Source organism: Acipenser ruthenus, chromosome 2 (genome assembly GCF_902713425.1).
Source record: "Acipenser ruthenus chromosome 2, fAciRut3.2 maternal haplotype, whole genome shotgun sequence".
In the NCBI taxonomy this organism is placed as follows: Eukaryota; Metazoa; Chordata; class Actinopteri; order Acipenseriformes; family Acipenseridae; genus Acipenser; species Acipenser ruthenus.
This window is the reverse complement of record NC_081190.1, coordinates 39596674-39616471: the sequence shown is the minus strand read 5'-3', so window position 1 is coordinate 39616471 and position 19798 is coordinate 39596674. Positions and strand designations below refer to the sequence as shown.

The following is a 19798-nucleotide window of genomic DNA, read 5'->3' as shown; positions in this document are numbered from 1 at the left end:
ATAATTTAGACATTTTGTCCTATTTAAAGGGAAAAAAGCCTGACTCAGAACAGGACTTAAGCGGCCACCATATAGAGAAAACAGGCACTAGTGTTAAACTTAAGGCCAGGGTTGATGCAGCTACAGTGTGAGACTCCCCACGGCGATTAAGGATATGGCAAGTTTACTTTTAAAGAAATTCTTCATACAACAATATGAGGTATATTACTTATAGTTACTTCATCAAGTTTCACTTAAAGTTATTTTACACGCAAAGTGTGCAAACTAAATAATTAACAGTTCAATTCTATGTGAATGTGTTACAATTAATTAATTTAGTTCCATGAAAGGAAAATGCAACTGGAATTATACTCAACGGTTCCTTGAAGCTTAGACTTTTGGTCTGCTGGTTTGGAAACTCAATCTGTTGAAGTGTCCAGTACAAAAGGCTCTCCTCCCAGCAACAAAGTCTTCAATCCCAAATTGGATCAAACTCGGCAACAAAGCTTTCATTTCTCGATAGAATCAACAAACAGCTGCAACAATGTCTTCAGTCCTCCACAACAGCGCCCGTCTGCTCTGTCCTCTTCGCTGAATCTGTTATCTACGCAGGTAGCAGGGCACAGTTTCTTTTGGATACTGTGGTTTTAGGTGTACAGCAGACCCAGACTTGTCTGATAACAGTCTCCGTAAGTTTTACGGCAGTCCTTCAGCCGGGCCTCAGTCTCGCTGCTTGTGGTCGTTGACTCGCTTGCAGCTTGCTTCCCCGTCTTGGTTCCATTTTTAGGCAGAGTCCCGGAGTTGCAGCTTTGCTTAGCAGAGTGACAGCACCTTGTTTAGCATTCGATGTGGAGCGCAAAATGTTCAGTTTTGCTTAGATATTTATAGTCTTTTCACTATAAATATCCTATTTAAACTCCCAGTCCTTTGATGTTTTAATGTCCTTTTTCACTGGGACATCACTAGTTTATGTCTTCGTTGCGTCAAAACGATTGTGGTTGCACTTGTGAATTATCTGTACATAGCAGTTTGCCCTGTTTCTCAAGACACACAGTTTCATTAATTAATCAAGTTATATTTCTAATACACGTTCATGTAGGGCAGCAGTGTGGAGTAGTGGTTATTGCTCTGGACTCTTGACCGGAGGGTTGTGGGTTCAATCCCAGGTGGGGGGACACTGCTGTTGTACCCTTGAGCAAGGTACTTTACCTAGATTGCTCCAGTAAAAACCCAACTGTATAAATGGGTAATTGTATGTAAAAATAATGTGTACAAAATAATGTAATTGTATGTAAAAATAATGTGATATCTTGTAACAATTGTAAGTCGCTCCGGATAAGGGCATCTGCTAAGAAATAAATAATAATAATAATAATTAATATCATATTCAGGGAATATGTCCCACATAGCTGTATATTCCACCTCACTGGTGTGTATATGAAAACAGCAGCTATGGGACCCTGTTAATGAAACACCATTTTAGTTCCTTGATTCATATGCTCTGCTAGAGTCGGCCTGCTCTGTTGTCTCTTAATCCTGTCCATAAACCAAATTGTTGAGCTGCGGGGAGCCTGTGACACAGGGTGGCCTTTACCAGGACTTAACACTTAATTCCATTAAACTGGTTAACTCTTGGGGTGCCACAGCGGGTTACTGGTCTGCAGTAAGTGGACTGGAAAAACCTGACAGAATTGCTGAATAAGCAACAAGTCAGGAAGTGGCACCAACAGGAACTAATCATGTAGCTCTTTAAGAATACCCTCTGGCCACCCCCCTCCCTCCATTTCAATCCCCTGTCGGATCAGACTAACCCCCTCCCCCTGCTTTAGCCCTCGGCCTTCTGAGAAATCCTATTCCTTACTGGGGATTAGCATTCAATATGGGGTAAACACAGAATAAATAGATTGTCAAGCTTATGGAATTCCGTTAATCAAACCCACATGTTTGTTTTTCTTCAGGTTTACCTCTGACTTTTGGGTTATGAAAACAATAAAGGGTATTTATCCCCCAAAGGCTTTCTCACAATACTCTCTCATATAATAAGGCATTTTTAGTACATTACTGTACGTTAGATTTGGATGTCAGAAATCTCATTACATGATGTCAATTCATATATCAATACTATAACATATTTCAAGTGTGATATAATAATAATAGATAAATGTAACTGAATAAGTGAGGGAGGGGGTCTAATTGCCTTCAACAGGAAATAAAAGAACAGAATTTTCACATCTCAAGCAGAAGTGGAACACATGTTTTATTGCTTCAGTGGCTAGGATCAGAACACAGTAAGCTTTATAACTGAACTAGGCATAATAATTGTGTAGATGATCCTTGCCGCCTTTTACTTGTACCACAGAGTAAGCTGGGATTTCTCTCAGAGGCACCTAAGAACAACGAGTTCCAACATAGGAATCTTTGTCAACTCTGTTTTGATGTGCATGGCCTTGGGAGAATAATTTACTGCCAGCACACTTTGATTCAAACACGTATTTAAATAACCTAAAATAGCATGCCAACCACTGGATTCTAGTTCCAACCCTTTGATGTCTACCCACATCACAAGGCTTGTTTATGTTCTTATTACACAGCATGCTGTATTGTAGTGAATTGAAATGCTTATAAGACATTGATGCAGAGATTTAAAAAGGCCTAAGTGGACATCTGCCTACTGGTTGCCATAATCAAGAACATTAAAAGTTATAATGCTATCGCTGTTATAGTGGGAATGAAAACTCTAATTAGAAGTAGGTCAGAAGGTTCTTTTTAAAACTATAACTATGGTCCGAGACAACCAGAAGGTCACAACAAGTTCAGCTACTGCTATTGTGACGTTGGTAGGTGTAGATGTAGCTGATGAGTTGCATAGGTTATGTGAACCAATCAGGTATAGTGTCATTTACTATTAATTGGATATATCCTACCACCCTGTGGAAAAGGAGGGGACATTACATAACTGAGCTTAGAATCTTTTTGCAGTTCGGAATTCAAGGAAACACAGTAGACTGGAGATGGGATTTAAAGCCTTTTTAATTCGGGTCACTAGTTCAATTCCCATTTGATTGGCCTGTGTTAGCACTTAACTTTAAAGCAGTCACTACAGTCTCCCTGTTTTGCACAACCATCTCTTCACATCATCAAGCACCTTTTAAAACCCCTTCATTTGAAATTTGAAAAATAACAACACAAAACACCAATTCCCATTTGATTGCTGTGGGTAGCAGGGTTTTAAAATTGCTTCATGTGGCCTTTCCAACTATACTGGCAGTCTCTCAGGAACAAGGTACAGGAACCACACACAACAACAACTGAGGTTGCCACTGGCCATGGTGAAGAAAGTACTAAACCATGGCGTGCAGTAGGACTGGCACAATTGTCCGTCTCTGCTTTAGAGACACAATTTGCACGGCCACATTCTTCTCCTAACTTGGTGTAATGAAGATGTACATTTCCTGTTTAAGTTTCAGATAAACACAGGCCTTGAAAACATGACAGAGAGGAGTAACAGGGGGCACATGTTTGAGAGCGGGTGCAGTCCAAAACATGTAGCTGATATCGCACACCAGCTATTTTATATAATTACCAGTATTTCCATTTTTGGGTGATGCCTCCTTGATCAGTTTCCCAAATATCCCAATGTTGTTCACGATTGATGCAAGTAGAGGTGCAACACCATAATAATAGACTGCAGATCAAATTCTTTTTTCTTTATTATTTAAAAGAACAAAGTTAAAAACAGAGCAACGTTTCAGCCAGACGGCCTTCATTAAGCTGAGAGGGGGTGCAGGAAATACATAAACCTAAACCATTTGCAAGTCAATCAACATCTGTTTATAAAGGGGGAAAAAATGTATAAAAGTTCAGGACTGACTGAATTAAGCTGGCTCCAGTGTCAAGGTATAGTCTACATGACATCTGCTTTCTCCATGTCAATAGATTATTGCCAAGAGTAACTCACTCACAAACTCAACACAACACAACTTGTCTGCTGCAGGAAACCAACAGTTAAAGGAATTTTACAGAGGAATTTTCGCTTTTACAGAGACCTTGCTGAACAGCATATAACTGACCTATCCACATGAATGCTGAGCTAAAGCTGGAGGCATTATAATTGCCAAAAAACAAGCAAAAAGTTGGCTAGACCAATATATGTTGAAACAAAAAGAGAAAAATAAACCCAGTGGACTGCCTAAATTCAGTGATGTAGTCCTAAATCTTAAAGTATCAGAAGGCCAATTAAAATATAGATTTTTCTAAAACAAATTATACAAATTCGCATTTTATTTGTACATTGAACTTGAGGTAACAAGTTCATTCCAAACCCCAGGTCTCTGCACTGACCGATATATAATAAAGCAGAAACCTGTGTTTATGGCCACAGTCATAGGATGCACTTTTGCTGTCTCCATCGTCAGCATTTTTACAAAAAAAAAAATTGTTAACCTTCTTAAAGTAGTACTGTAGTTTGTAATAGAAGTCCCTAATGTTGTCTTCATGCCATCACAAGGACAACATCAGACAATTGTGCGAGAGATGTGTGTGACTCATGACTCTGCAAACATTTAAAATACGCACCAGTTATCAGAGACTCCGATTCAGAGTGTACCATCAAAACTGGTATGTAGGGAATCAGACACTGATATTTTTGTTCCTAGTGCCTATTCAATGGAAAGACTAATTTGATTTTCCCATGGAAAATAGATCACTTCATTGGTGCCCAGGCACCGGAATTAGACCGGTCAGGCGCCATATAAGCATTCTCATAACAAATCGGCAAAGGTTCAATTCTTATGTCAAGGTTCTGCCTATAGAAGAAAGAACCGGAACAGCGTTTCCAGTGCATTCCGGGTCGACTACACCACTGCCTAAATTGCTTTATCATTTTAAGTTACTTTCAAATGATCTCACTTGAAAAATATAGTAGTACTCTGTAAAGACATCACTGCCAAAAAAGCTGTAACTACAAACATATGAGCACTGTTGCACTGTTGCGAATATAAGTTGTATTGCTATCTAGTGTGAAACTGACTGGGTGGTTTAAGCATGTTAGCTAAATGCTATAAAAATAATGGTGTGGAACTCTAGCAAAAAACTGATATTCAAATTTTGAAAAACAGATTTGCTTTGAATAATTGTTTTTAAACACCCAATACACCAGTTGCTGATGTATCAAAGTAAGATCCCGTTTTTGAAGTGAATTTAAAGTTTTGAGTTTTGAGTTTCTATTTTATATTATATTTATTTTATGTTTAATTTTTTAAAAACAATAGCAAAAACTTTGCACTTACAGCTTTAAATCAGAAACAAACAAACAAACAAACCAAAAAAAAACAGCAATGATTTTATTAACAACAGTGCACTTACTGAGAGTTTTGACTGGGTCGTTGAGTTCACTGTGCAAGCTGGCTCCATGCATGTTAACTGCTTGGATAGCAAACTGGTACTGTGTGTCTGGGATGAGCCCCTTAATCACCATAGACTCAGTCTTGATCTGCTCTTTGATTGCTGTCCATTCTGTTTCCAGTTCTGGTCTGCAATAAATAGGAAGCAATGATGTGACACAATGTTTTATAATACCTAGTTTTACTCTGATAAGAAGGGGGTAGTTAACAATACCAGACAGACCTACTAAACACCAGACAGTTTATAGAGGCTGAAGTGTCAATTTAAAATGCTGCCCTGAGAGAACTAAATACAAATCCTCTACAACAGAATTGTGTTGAATTGTTATTCAGTCCGTGAAAACTAAAATTCTCACACTGGAAAGCTATAATCTAAAACAAACAGACAGGGTCCATCTGAAAATAATATGTGGCATCACCAATGGGGTCTATTCTTTAAAATGGGACCCAAACACATTGCTGTCTGTCACAGGATGTTTTCACGTTTCGAGTAGCCAGCACAGTCCCTGGGAGTCAACTGGAGCCAAGAGCATTATCTGAGACCAGATTTCACTTTGAACTTCATTGTTGTTAAAATACTGGTAATGTCACCTTCCATATCACAGCTCCCAGTATGAAGTTCAGCAAAGGCAGCCACACTGAAGGGAGCTGCCAAGCTTCTGCAGACTAAAACCAGCAGGCAGCACATTACAGCCTGCCTCTGCTTTCCAATGAGGAGCAGACCGCTCTGGCATTCACCTTTCCTGCATTGAAAGGTCTGTGACCCTGTGGGGCAGCCTATAAATCTGCACCGACAAGCTCCTCTGAAGATGCAGAGGGCATATTGATCAACAGACCAACTTATTTATTTCCAAGCATTCTTGGAAATAAATAGAGAACGTTTTGGTGGGATTCAGGCCCTTTTTTGCAGCTGGGACATATTACATCAGGACCTCTGTTGCACTCACAAGCCAGAATTAAATTAGATAATTTACTTTAGGAATAAAGTATTTGGAAATTACTCGCGGTGGAATTAAGGGTGTTCCTTGCTGCAGTCAAAACCAAAATACAATATTCAATTACATTAGTGTGTGTCTGTTTTTAGGGCAAAAATAGGCCAAAGGTAGGCAAGGCTGGCAAGGTCTTTGTTTTAACCATATCCTTAATTATTGAATTGAAACAATTCAATCACTAATGAGGTCCTAATGCATTTTTTATACCTATTAAACTTGTAAGGGAAAGCCACTCCAGGACCAGTTGCCTATGCCTGCTTTATAGACTGAAAACAGCGTTAGCTTCATTCAACATCACGCTTTCAAAACATGATGAGTGCCCATTTCTTTGGTATCGTGAATAGGGTATAAAGTGGTTGTGTTTAATTAAAATACAATATCTTCTGAGGTTTCCATTTCAACCTCTTTTGGGATATCTTCATAAACAGGGACCAAGAAATCATGAATGAAACAGCTAACCGATTACATTTAGCAGCCACACTGGCAAGTCCCTTTACATAAGCACAGCTGTGGATTCTTAAGTAACAGTAACAATATTCTTGAACTCCACTTAACTATTTTAGCCTTTAATCACAGGAAACATAATACTCTTCTTTTCTTTTTTCTTTTTAAATCACCACTGGGTTCACTGGGTTTATTCCAGGCTCCACATGTGAGTAATATTACACTCAGTAGGATTAGGGTTTAATTCATAGACCTGTATGTAAAAACTGTATTAGTTTAGGTTTTGGGACAGCAAATGTTTTTAATATAGTTTTGAAAGGAATGGCCTAGAGGAGACTCTGAGCATAGCAAACAGTCAGGGCTCATGCTACCAGCACAGAATTCTATTATTCCAATAGTGCACTTCCATTTTTTTTTCGCATGTGGATTGTCTTGATCGCTGAGGATTGCATTCTCTTATTTCTTCTTAGCTTTATTAACATTACTTCTTCACATTTTATTTTGCTGATAATGTTATTGTTCTTCACTTTTTTATATTTTGTTCACTTTCATTCACAATCATTCCTGCAATATCGTATTTATTTACATGAGTGAGGGTGACCGAATAACACACAAGATATATATGGCCATCCAGTCAAGGAACTGCAGCTGACCAATCCTCTGCTATGATCCCTTGTAAACAAACATAGCTGGTAGCGCGTCGCAGGCGAAGCGTCTGACTCTCCTGCAAACACACACCTGGGAAGACCCTGAACTTTCATGTTCTTTTTATGTATATTTTTAACCAGGGGTTCATTTGCATTGGATCGCACCAGTAGTCTGACAGGTGAGAATAATACAGCTTTCAAATGAAAAATTGTAAAGAAAGATTTTTTTTTTTTGCAAAAAATAACTCTCTATACCTAATATGTACATAAACAAAATGCTGTGTACTACAACGATATAGAATGCGACGTCCATGCATAAGTAAAGTACTATTTTTTTAATAAGCGGCATATGTGTTTGCATTACTCCTGTTGGCAGCATGCTTATTGGCAGCATGCTTTCTCACAGCATCGTGTTCACTGGCAGACTGCTCGATACAAATACACATGCAGTCAGTTGTCTTTAATACACTTTGACATTTTTTCTGCCACTATTTTTAATGTGAACAGGCTAAAAGGAATCTTGAGATGGAAAAACATCCCCTCCTCTCCCTTATAAAAGTTTGCCTTGGCATTTTTGCATGGTCATATTCAAGTTTTCCCATGCGTTTCCCATGGTTATACCATGCGTTTACTATAGTTTACCATGGCCTGCCATGTTTTGTTTTTATAATACACTTTACCATACCTCCCTCTGTGTGTAATAGTGCTAACCTATGCTTTACCATGCTTTTACTATGCTTTATCACACTTTTCTACGCTTTTACTAGGGGAAACTTTTATAAGGCCTCTTGCTTTCCTCTAAAAGCTTGTTGTAATTGGGCAGGATTTTACTTTCAAATATTTTAGTGTGAGGTTTCCTTGCTTATTACAGAAAAACTGTTAACAAAAAAGATAAAACAAGATATAAAAATAAAATTAGCTAAACATACATATATATTTTAGGAAACTACAAAATGATATCGCAAAAGTCTACCGGAAGCCATAATAGTAGAACAGTATTTCTTGTAAGATTTTGAAATGTCACATTTTTCATTTTTTGTCCGTTTTTCGTTAAATATATGAAAAACTACAAAGTGGTATGTAATTCAGTATGTTAACGTAACATTGTTCAGCAGGTTTCACTCGACTTTATGAAGCAAAATTAGTTAATTCTATAGGGTGATGCAAAACTTGTAAAAAGCATATTATATGACTTCTGAATACAAGCTGTCATATTCGCTCGCAGCTCCGGGGACAGCACAAAGATCTGTACAGAGAGTGGCAAACAGATGGTGGAAAACATGGGATTCCTGCACACTGTAGGGGCTTGCAGTTACAAAGTCTGCACGCTTCTTTGCAGGGGCCTTGGTTTCCAGGTAGGGAGAAGCAGGCTACATCTCAGCTTGCAGGTCTAATTCCATTTGTCAGATTTAATAGACTTCTTTCTGCCTGCTTGACTGACTATCTACAGCAACTGAGCAACTGTTCTCCTACCAGCATCATTAAAAATAACTGAAAACGATCCTCTTATGAGTTTACTATAAACTCCGACCAACACCGCTCACTGTCATTACACCACACAATGGTGGAGTTTCCATGTGTCTTCTAATTTTTCTCGAGACATTGTGCTTGAGCCAAATGAAAAATGACCCTATACATTTCGGGATTCCATGGTCTCAATGTATTTTACTTGAGAAGACCCTCTTTTCACCTGATGTCATGCAAATGAAGGGGTTAAGGAGGAGGTCGATATGCAAATTAGCCATGCGTAGAGTTCTCGTGCTGTTTTCGCAAACAGCTCGGGAAAATGTGGTTTCCATGCACAGAGAATCAGGTACACGAGAGACTCTCACCTGGAAATCCATGGTTGTCAGGTGACATTTGTTTGAGTGAAACTGTTTAAAACACAGTGTTAAGCTCATGTAATAAAGCTGTGATTTGTAAACGCCTAGTGCCTGGTTGTTTAATAATGACTGCTCTTGCTCAAATTGGGGTGGCAATATCGTTAGTAATGAATAATATTTCAATGAATTTATCACACTACTTATTAAAGAAAAAAGAAAAAAATTAACCTGGAGGTATATAATGAAACTGTCCAACCTAGCTATTGCTGATCACCATGGCTGAAAACCGGCATAGACGTAGGATTACAGCTTCCACGTATCCTCCCAAGGCTGTCTGGATTGGAAGCAGTGGACATTTTCACGTGAAATGCGGGTTTCCATGTGGAAACGGCCGTGGATTTTCCGTATTTTACATCATGCTCATGAGTAAATGAGATTTACCCTATCCCTCTCAGTGGCCGTTATTTTTGGCCACAAACCTGATCCTCTCTAGCTGTTCTCCCAAACATGCACGCTCATCGCCACACATGGAAACTCCCCCAATGAGACATAAATGGCCACTGGGTTCACCAGGAGTACAGTTTTTCCAAAGGATTAGTCTGCCCGATATCCATTTGAGGATCCAGTGCTATCTTTGACAGCTGTGTTATTTAACAGAATTATTATTTATTATTATTTGTTTATTTAGCAGACGCCTTTATCCAAGGCGACTTACAGAGACTAGGGTGTGTGAACTATGCATCAGCTGTAGAGTCACTTAGAATTACGTCTCACCCGAAAGACGGAGCACAAGGAGGTTAAGTGACTTGCTCAGGGTCACACAATGAGTCAGTGGCTGAGGTGGGATTTGAACCGGGGACCTCCTGGTTACAAGTCAATTTCTTTAACCACTGGACCACACAGCCTCCTGCAATATACCACAAAAGCATACTAATGCTGTAATCAGTTAACTAAAGGTGTTAAGTAAGACAAACATTTTCTTACCTTACTGGTATAACAGAAACGTTTTGTGTCACAACACCGTAAGTGCACTTCCTGTCAGTCTTGGAGCCCTCAAGGCCAGTTTTTGGCCTCACCCTTATAAAAGTTTACCATAGTAAAATCATAGAAAAGTGTAATAAAGTATATTGAAAACATGGTAAAGCAGAGGTAAGCATTGAAAAGTAGCAAGGTATGGTAAAGCATTATAATAAACATGGCAACCAGGTAAACTATGGTAAATGCATAGTGTAAGCATGGCAAAACTGAAAACTGAAAGATACTGTTCAAAGCCAGCTTGAAGACATATACTTTGTTCCATAGACCTTGGTCTCATATGTCTAACTTTTGTCCAAGGACTGGTTGAAAATGTACTCCTTTACTAAATGTACTGAAATGTACTAATACAATCAGTATAACAATTTTCTTCTTTGCTTTTTTCAGCAAAAAAAACCCCAAAAAAACTGGTTTGCTCCCAGCCTTGATACCAGCTTTGGCCATGTAGGTCCTGGCTTTAAACCCAATGCTGGAGGGAAGCAAATTATTGCAAAGCTTCTGTTACACCTTTGTAACCACTACACAACTGCAAGGATATTTTAGACTTGCATGGGTTTATAATATACAACACAGGGACAAATGTTGGCATGAGATGCCACTAACTCGGTGCTGTCAAAAACGAAGCCCATAATAGCATAAAATATACTTTAGAAAAAAAAAGTCTTCATACAGCAAATTGATTTGTTTTTTTACTCTGTGGAAAAACCCATAAGGTTTAAATTGCCCACATTTGACAGTTAGGCAGCATGGTATGTTAACTGCTCTGACAAAATACAGCCATAGCACAAAGGTTCACATTGTTATTGTATATGTGTGTCTGTCTGTCTGTCTGTCTCTCTCTCTCTCTCTCTCTTGCTCTCCTCTGCATCTCCTTTCGCAAGACCAGGAAAACAAAATTCTTCTTCTTTACCCACAGGGAAATTCTAACTGGCACATACACAATACAATACTCACAGGTTATCCTACAATATACAAGAGTAAATCAGCCTCAGACAAAAAGGCTCCCTCAAGGAATATATTCAGAAACAAGCAGTTGACCCTTACTAAAGATAACAATACTTCATGCTTCCAATTACTGTCATGCAGCAGGAATGCATCCCCCAATTGTATTTGCCAAACAAAGAGAAGAGTACACATCAAATGGTGAACTTTTCCCTGTCTAATTATTTCTTACCATTGCACACTATCTTAATGAAACTATGCTGGTTTGTTTTATTTATAACCAGTACTGTATGGGACTGCATACTTGACTATTCCCTCCTGTACATGACATTATAAATCACATATGAGGTTTTGTCAGAATTTCAGTACATCTTATACTGTGTGTAGATGTCATCCCATGCATAAAACATAGCGCTAAAGTTTTAGTATTAAACAACAGCACCCAGACATCATAGTTTTGTTTCGTTTTTTTTGTACTTTTTAAAAGCTGCTAGAAGGAGAGCAGCCACAATTAAAATGTAATCTTGTGCCTTCCCATTCGAGACGTTAGGGGTAGAAGAACCCTTTAAGATCTAAGCCAACTTGACCTGAAAAGCGCAGAATATAATGGAAATACCATGGTGGTGCGTTACCTTCACAAATTGAATTTAGCAGATCATTGTTTTTTTTGTTTTTTTAGAATAATGCAAGTATTTCTAAATGTTCTACCAACAGTACAGACTTTTGCAGTTGTCAAGTAGCTTTCACAGCCTAGGCAACAAGTCAATACATGAAACGAGAAACAGCAGTACTTTTAATAGGGGTGAAAGGGTTGTGCAGCCTTGACAGACTGTTCTGTCTCTGAATTTGCCCTATTTTTAACAAAAAATATATACCATTTTAGCTGTTAAATCATTGGCACCCACCGACATTAAAGCCATAACAAATTTGGAAAACTGTCTAGTTTTATTTTTTAATTGAAGCGGTGCATGTAAATGAGGCTCTATTTTTATTAAACCAGTGTTTTTAAACCCTGGTATTTGCTTTTTCTCAACCCAACTGTGATTACTTCTGCCCATGCCGTAACCTGACAGCATTGTGAACCAAGAAGCCTGTGTAGGGAGCGAGCAAAGCTTGAAAAATCACTATTGACCAAAGATGGATAAAAGAATCTGAGCACTCACCTGATGTATTCCACCAAGTAGTACAGAATAGGTGCACTGCCTGGACTAGCTCCCTGTTTCCATGACAACACCACCTCTGTATCTGACACAGCAAGGACCTCTGGCTTAGTTGTTGGTGAAGGCGGCATGCATTTATCTGTCAAAATGCAAGGGACAAATATTGGCAATGATGTTAGTAGATAGACCTTGGGTGAATATGTTGGTTTTTTTTTTTTTTTTTTTAAATAAGCACTGTACAGGATATGGAATTGAAAATTTACCAGAGATGCATGAAAGATTAGATTGAAAAAAACATTATAATAATAACCCATATAGCCATTTCCATCAACTTGCATTTTAACAACATTCACCAGAAGAGTAATGTTCTAACCAGATTTTTTTAGCACCACACATACATGTATGCTTTGATATTTGCTTTGCCTCGCTTCAGATATACAAGTTAACCATGGTAAATTTGCACTTTTTCAGTGTTTATAGTACACATTTACAGTGGTTAACCATGTCATTTTCACCATGCTTTACCACTTGTGAGTACTTGCCTGGCATATACTGTCAACTTTTATCAGGGAAGTTCAACCATATTTGAGTGATAAAACTGGCTATTGCTTTACGGAAACACAAAATTGTTAACTGTTGTGGTTTCATTGTAGATCTTTTCAGGGGTGACTTTTAGATTACCTTTCGATTCTGTGTTTACATCTCTGGGCATGCTCGGCCTTCCTTCTCCTGCCCAACCATATGCTCCCACGCTAACACGGTACTGAGTCGCAGCCGTTAAGTTACCAAGGACAACCTCCTGCAGAAAAAGTGGGACACTTAAGATGTATACCTATTGTAATGAACTGTTGGAAAGGTACATCAGTGTTACTGAGCAATAGAAGTTCAGAACCCAACACTCTTTATAGTTATGCTACATTAGCAGAGTAGACAAACATGATTTATATTACTACTAGTCAACTACAGGTGACAGCTCATTACACAATATAGAGTAATAGCAACGCACATCAAATAGAGATAATACGCTTAACGCCATTACACTCCTACTTACAAAACTTGCTTGTCCATCAAACTGCCCCTTTGAACAAAACAAAGAAATACAAAATATATTAAACACAATGGAAGGTAAAGCAAGTTACTTTGTTAGGATCATTTGCCAGCAGGTTACAGGCAGGAAGGGGGTTAAGGCATTTAGGGTTTTAAAAACTCTTTTAAACTACTGTGAAATGTTTTATTTGGCAATTGTGGATACACTTTTGTTAATAGTATGACAGTATTGGAGTCATACTCTTTCATAAACAACTTCAGTGTTAATATTTACATCATTACAGTGTATTATTGCAAACTATATTATGCAAAAGCAATAACACAGTGTTTAAATATGGTCCAATATCTGCACACCTAGGCAACGCCAGTTAAACAGCCTAGGTTTGTGGACAATATTTAACACCCTGGAGTTATTGTGATTATAAAATGGCACTCTCCACCATTACCAAATTAAATTGGTTATCAAGTGCACCAGGCAGAATGGTTCTAAAAGTTCCACACTGTGCTGCTATGGTGACATATCTGCACAGCTTGCAACATCTGTTAGCCAATGAGAATGTTCCCACTTTTTTCTTGCCATTTTATAATGGAATATAAAAAAATGCTAAGAAAAAATGATTAATTTAATGTGCAAAAATGTACTACTACAGTTGTTAGTGAACTTAATCATTTGTGTTGCTTAGGGAAGATGTATTAGGTTTTTTAGGGCCAATATATCATAAAATCAAAGATACTAACAGTACTGAGCATGTCCAGACTGAGAGGAACATTATGCAACACTGCTGGTCCCGCAGGCCTGTTGTTCTTCATCTCTGTGTAAAACACCTGAAAGAAACAGTGCAAGTAGGTACAGAGTAAAATCACAATGCTACACAAGACAGTTGCTGGAATTGTAACCCTGTCAAGCACAATTGGGCATACATTTGCATATCTTGTAGTGCTGTATTTTGGAACTACACAGTTGTTTTAAATTAAACTCTGTTATTGGGTTTAAATCCTATATGACATGACATAACATAAATAGTCTGTGCGCAACTGGGTGCAAGAATTGTATACAGTATACTAACTGATCCACCATCGTGTACATGCGACATGCCGAGTTCTGTGAGATGAAACGAGGGTAAAAGCTCTACAGCCACAAGTGTAAAGGAGACCGGCTCTTTTGCATTGTGGTTAAGACGCTCCCTTGCAGTGTGTGTGGTCACTGGTTTGTCCCCCGCTCTGTTACGTATGCAAACATACTGCACTGGAGGTCTACAATTCCTCTCTGCAATTCTGAATTAGAACCTGCCTTCTGCTTGGTGTCCTTAATGTTTCACCTTTCCAGGAATTTATTTTGGATGACATTTTATTACTCATTTCTCTTTGAGACGTGCCAGCAGGCAGGTTCCTATAAACACTCCCTGTCAGTCCCCATAACTGACTGATAGATTCACAGTCTGTTCAATTCAGTGATTTTAGCCATCACAGGGACATGTCGTCTTGTTATAATGCAAGTAATACAAATAGTCATAATAGAACCTTTTTTTTATTCTGCTCTACACTGTTTGTTACCCTTTCATATTCCTCTCAGCATTGTTGCAAGTGAACCATGAAAATTCAGAAATGTTAGCATCCATAATGAGCAAAGCAAGTATAGGTAAATGATTCAACCTGACACTGAAGAGTCAATAGCAATTGACAATATGTGCCTCTGAAAAAAACATTCCAGAAATGTAGAAAGTTTATTAAGTAAGCTTCTTAATTTTCCCAAAAAGTACACAAAGTACAACAATGGATAAAATGTAGCTGATCCATTCCAGATGTTATTATGAGATTATTTAGCCATAATATACAGAATAGGCAACAATGTGTGTGCAAAATTAAGGTCTTATTAAAATTTGGAATTGCTCAAACAATATTTACTTCCCACCTCTCTCATCCTTTTTGTTTTTGCATTTACCAATGAAAAAAAAAATCCCAGAGTGGTTAAATCAAAACTCCATCATTACGCGCATTTTGAAACCAAACACTGTTCCCAGTAGCCAATTTAAGGCCTTGTTTACTTTTCTCCTGAAACCACACTTTACCTGAACGTTGTATCTCTCTTGAGTTGAAGCTAACAAAGCCAGGCTTGTCGTTGCCTTACCGTGTATCCGGTGATGGTACTGACATGCCGCCTGGGCATTCGCCATCGTGCACTGAAGGCTGTGCAGTTCAGGGACTCAAGCTGTATGTCCAGTGGAGGGCTCAGCCTGTCTGCATCCCAGAAACAAAAGCAGCATTAGCTGGAGTGTGGAAAGGAACGCAATTCCATGGGCAGAATAGCAAGGACGGACTAGAGTTTACCTCTTCATTGGGAGTGCTGTCATACCATTGCCTGCAGGTGACTTTATTACCTATGGGTTACGTATGTGTAGGCTATGTACATACATACAGTCTTTCTGGACTGATAAAGCCATTGAGAATCATAAATACCAAGAAGAATAACTTATAATAACAGCCATCTCCTTAAGTAATAATCTATGTTTAGAGACAACAGGCAAGTTAAATTACACTGACTGGCCAAGAAAATTACGAATTTATGTATGTAAAATTTGAAAAGAAATCAAGTTTTTAGCGTATGCAATTTTTATATGATGGCATGTGTTTGACTAGACCAGAGGATGCAGTTTAGAAATTAAGTGGAGACAGACTTAGGACACAGGTTAGGAGACACTTCTTCACATAGAGATTAGTAAGGGTATGGGATGGGTTACCTAGCCATGTTGTTGATGCTGAATCATTGGGATCCTTTAAAGCCTGACGACAAGCTTTTTAGATCAATCAGCTACTAGAAACTGGATGAGCATTGGTGGGCTGAATGGCCTCCTCTCGTTCATACATATACTTCACGAAAAACTGACAAAAAATAAAAAATTTGACATTTCCAAATCTAACATGAAACACTGTACTACTGTTATGGGTTCTGGTAGACTTTTGTGATATCATTTTGTTTATTTGATTACATGATGTTAAATAAAAGATGTATTTTTTTTTTTTTTTAAATGATGCCTCAATCCTAAAATGCTAAGTGATGCAAAACTTGTGGCCATAGCTGTAAATGTAGGATACAGTAATTTAGATAGAATGAATTAACTCTGGCATGTAGTTTTCAATAACTGTCTTTTTTTTCACTGACTATTGTGGATACCCAACTTGTATTATAATTATAATGTTTCCATTTATTTCATTTCTCCTTGAGTCACAGTAATGTAGAATGTTCTGCCCTCAGTACCTTGAGAGTTAAATAATAACTTGAAAATATTAGTTGAAAGTATGGCCCTTCAGTTCGAAGTTTACTGTTTCAGCCACTTATTTCCAAGACTTTGATGTCTCAAGGTGACAAGTGACTTCAGTTGCGACTCTACAGTGGGTTCACCCGACTCCGGTTGGTGCGGACACTCTTTTTTTTTTAAATCATGCGTCAACTACATTTGTGAAAAAGTTTCTTTAGAACTTAAAAAACACTCTGGCTGTACACCATATGGTGTTGTTTCAAATCATGTGGCACAGTATCACGTTTTAAAACAGTAACTGAAGCTATATATGTATACTGATGAGAGAAAGAAATGGTGATAATTACATAAAACCTAAATGTTACATAAAAGCAACATCCTATTTAGTTTTACTTTGGCTAGAAAATAGAATTGATATTATCATGACCAAGATTTAGACACTTCTTTTCTCTTGGAATCTATGCTGTGTTTCTAAAAGGGGAATCCACCCGCTAATCACATACGTAATCAAACTGTTCCCATAAATAGCCCTCTCGTCTACGCCTCCTTCTTGTTTCTTTGTTTGGTCCTCCTCCTCCCCTGCCACCACTTTGCAGCGTATCTTGTCCAGGGGGAAGGAGACCCAGAGTGCCACTTGTCCTGCCCGCTGGCACTAAGCTATCATCAATCAATATGCATTACATCATAGTTCAGCCAGCGTATAGGGGCGGCTATTGAGCTCCAATGGACAAGACCACAGGCCATATTATATTACATTTCATTATGGACATGGTCATCTGTCAAACACAATAAAGAATTGTTCATTTCAAATGTTGTGGATGTCTCCTTTCTGAATGTCAGTTTATAACGTACCGTCAGTATAGTAATGCTGCGAGAGTAAACTAAGGATCATTAAACAGCAACAAAAACTGGAATGTTTGTATTTTTACAAGAAGGTTGATTAATAAAATGCATATTTATTATGTTAATACTATACTATAGCCTACAATATCTTACATCGTATATGTCACAACCTTGTTTTTTAGGTTTCTAAGCTGTTAGGACTGAAGCTCTTGGTGTTATTTGCCCTGAAAGCAAGTTTGACTATTCCAGCATGTACTATAACTGCAATATATGCTGGGTTGTGAATGCAAGTGTGAACAGGATGGCTTCAGTGATGACGTCAGACCAGAAACACAGACTCAGGAAGTAGTGGGGCAAAACTGAAACGCAACGGCGTTCAGCCTTTTATTAAATAATAACAAAAACAAAAGATTTGAACAAACACAAAACACTAAACAAAAGGGCACCTTGGCCAAACAAATAAACAAATAAGTATCGTGCTGGTGTAAAAACCAGCACGCTTAGCAGTTGTTTATATTTTAATTATTTTACCTCCTAACTCCTCAATCGTTCTCCACTCTCGAACACCCTCACCCTGAGCGCAGACAGCTGCAGGCTTTTATATTCTGGCCGAGGGGTTAACTAGCTATTAATGAATGATCCTATTATCCCATAGTCTGCACGAGTTTAATAAGGATGTGTGACTGTCAGCTAGTTAAATAATCAGTAGCTGATCAGTCACGCATCCTCACAAGGTTTTAATAATCAAAAGACAAAACAATAACAAATAATATTGGCTTTCGCCATTCGCACAAAACAAATACAAAATAAATCACAAAAATAGTGCACAATATGTATAGGGGCAGGGCTCCCCGTCACAGCAAGTCAGTGGAGCATTGAGTATAGTAATCACTCTGGGGTCTAAGCCATGCTCTAGCCAACAAAACAGATGTTAAAACATCACCATGACCCACATGATTAACTTAGTGGCAATCTTGCATCATCCCTTAGAGTTAAAGATCAGTGAATAATATAGGTTTTCTGTTTTGTTCAATCAACACCAACCATAAATGCTGCTTCAGAAATTAAAACCATATGTTGACCAAGCAAGCACCTTATACTGGACTTGGGTGTTGCTGACTTTGAAATAGTGTCTGTGTTAAAAGTCTATCATGGTGATATAAATACTGCTGTTAAATTCTTATGAGGATGGCCATTTCATCTAATTAATGCATTCACTTTACTACCAAACTGCTATTCATAAAGAATCAGAATATCAGTAAATGCACTGCAGTCATGGCCAGTGTATTTATTAGCACTGATGTGTTTTGTTCATTTTTAAGATATGACAAACTTTATTTGACCTTAGCCTTCAGCTTTTGCAATACTTTAGTGAAAGTAAGGATAATAATAGATAACCCTCTGTGTCAGAAAGCAGTTTACCTGAAACACTCACAATAAATTAGCATCAACGTTTCCTTGACAAATCTGATTAGGGCTGGGTGTCACCATACGCTTTCAGACTAAGGGGAGTCTTTAAAGTCTGACCCAGTCTGAAGTGACCAAAAAATGACTTGACAGCTGCTCAGCACCTCAGTGAAATGTGTCCTGGCAGTTTTATCTCCCTAATCAACAGAAGTCCAGCTCACAAAGCAATCCTATCACAGTCTGCACTAACTGACAACGTATTTGGCATTGTAACACTAGCACAGAAAAAAAAAACTTAATGCTGCCACTTAAATATCCTTTACTGGGCACTAGGCATTAGTGAACATCTCCATACTTACTGTTTCTGCTAGATGTGCAGTACCACAGCAGCACCTACTGACAACAATTTACTGTGGTGCTCAAGCTGTAATAATAATAATGATTTGCAAAAGTGTACAACCTCCCCCCAAACTCCCATTTAAATAAGTGATTCTAGAGGAATGGCACATTCCACATTCCAGGTAAACGCATTACGCTGAATATATATATATATATAATCCTCATACTCCTATGAGGCAAACTAAGTGCATGCCAGCATACTACCTGTGTTTGCTACTTCTGGTGGTCTAAAATAGGAAACAGCTGTGAAGTATGAGAAATCACTTCAGCGCTTCCCCTTTAAAGATTCTTGACATTACAAGCAGTTCATTGTCTGAGTGGAGAGGGGTGTTTTGAGGTGGCAATCCTTCGGTTTGGAGGTAAACTCTGCTGTAAAGAGCCGCAAAAGGGATTACCTCAGAGATAACTAGCACTGTAATTG

General features: G+C 38.3%; 1 protein-coding gene across 2 annotated transcripts in view; it reads right to left on the bottom strand.

Moving 5' to 3' along the window:
- LOC117408707 (pikachurin-like) overlaps positions 1 to 19798 on the bottom strand; it is a 52473-nt gene that overhangs the window by 30014 nt on the left and 2661 nt on the right. For both annotated transcript variants that reach the window (XM_034013949.3, XM_034013950.3), the window contains exons 2-7: positions 15600 to 15709; positions 14210 to 14296; positions 13476 to 13502; positions 13106 to 13223; positions 12428 to 12563; positions 5344 to 5510 (exon numbers count right to left, since the gene is read on the bottom strand). In XM_034013949.3, the coding sequence (XP_033869840.3) occupies positions 5344 to 5510; positions 12428 to 12563; positions 13106 to 13223; positions 13476 to 13502; positions 14210 to 14296; positions 15600 to 15709 (645 nt within the window). The remainder of the gene's footprint in view (positions 1 to 5343; positions 5511 to 12427; positions 12564 to 13105; positions 13224 to 13475; positions 13503 to 14209; positions 14297 to 15599; positions 15710 to 19798) is intronic.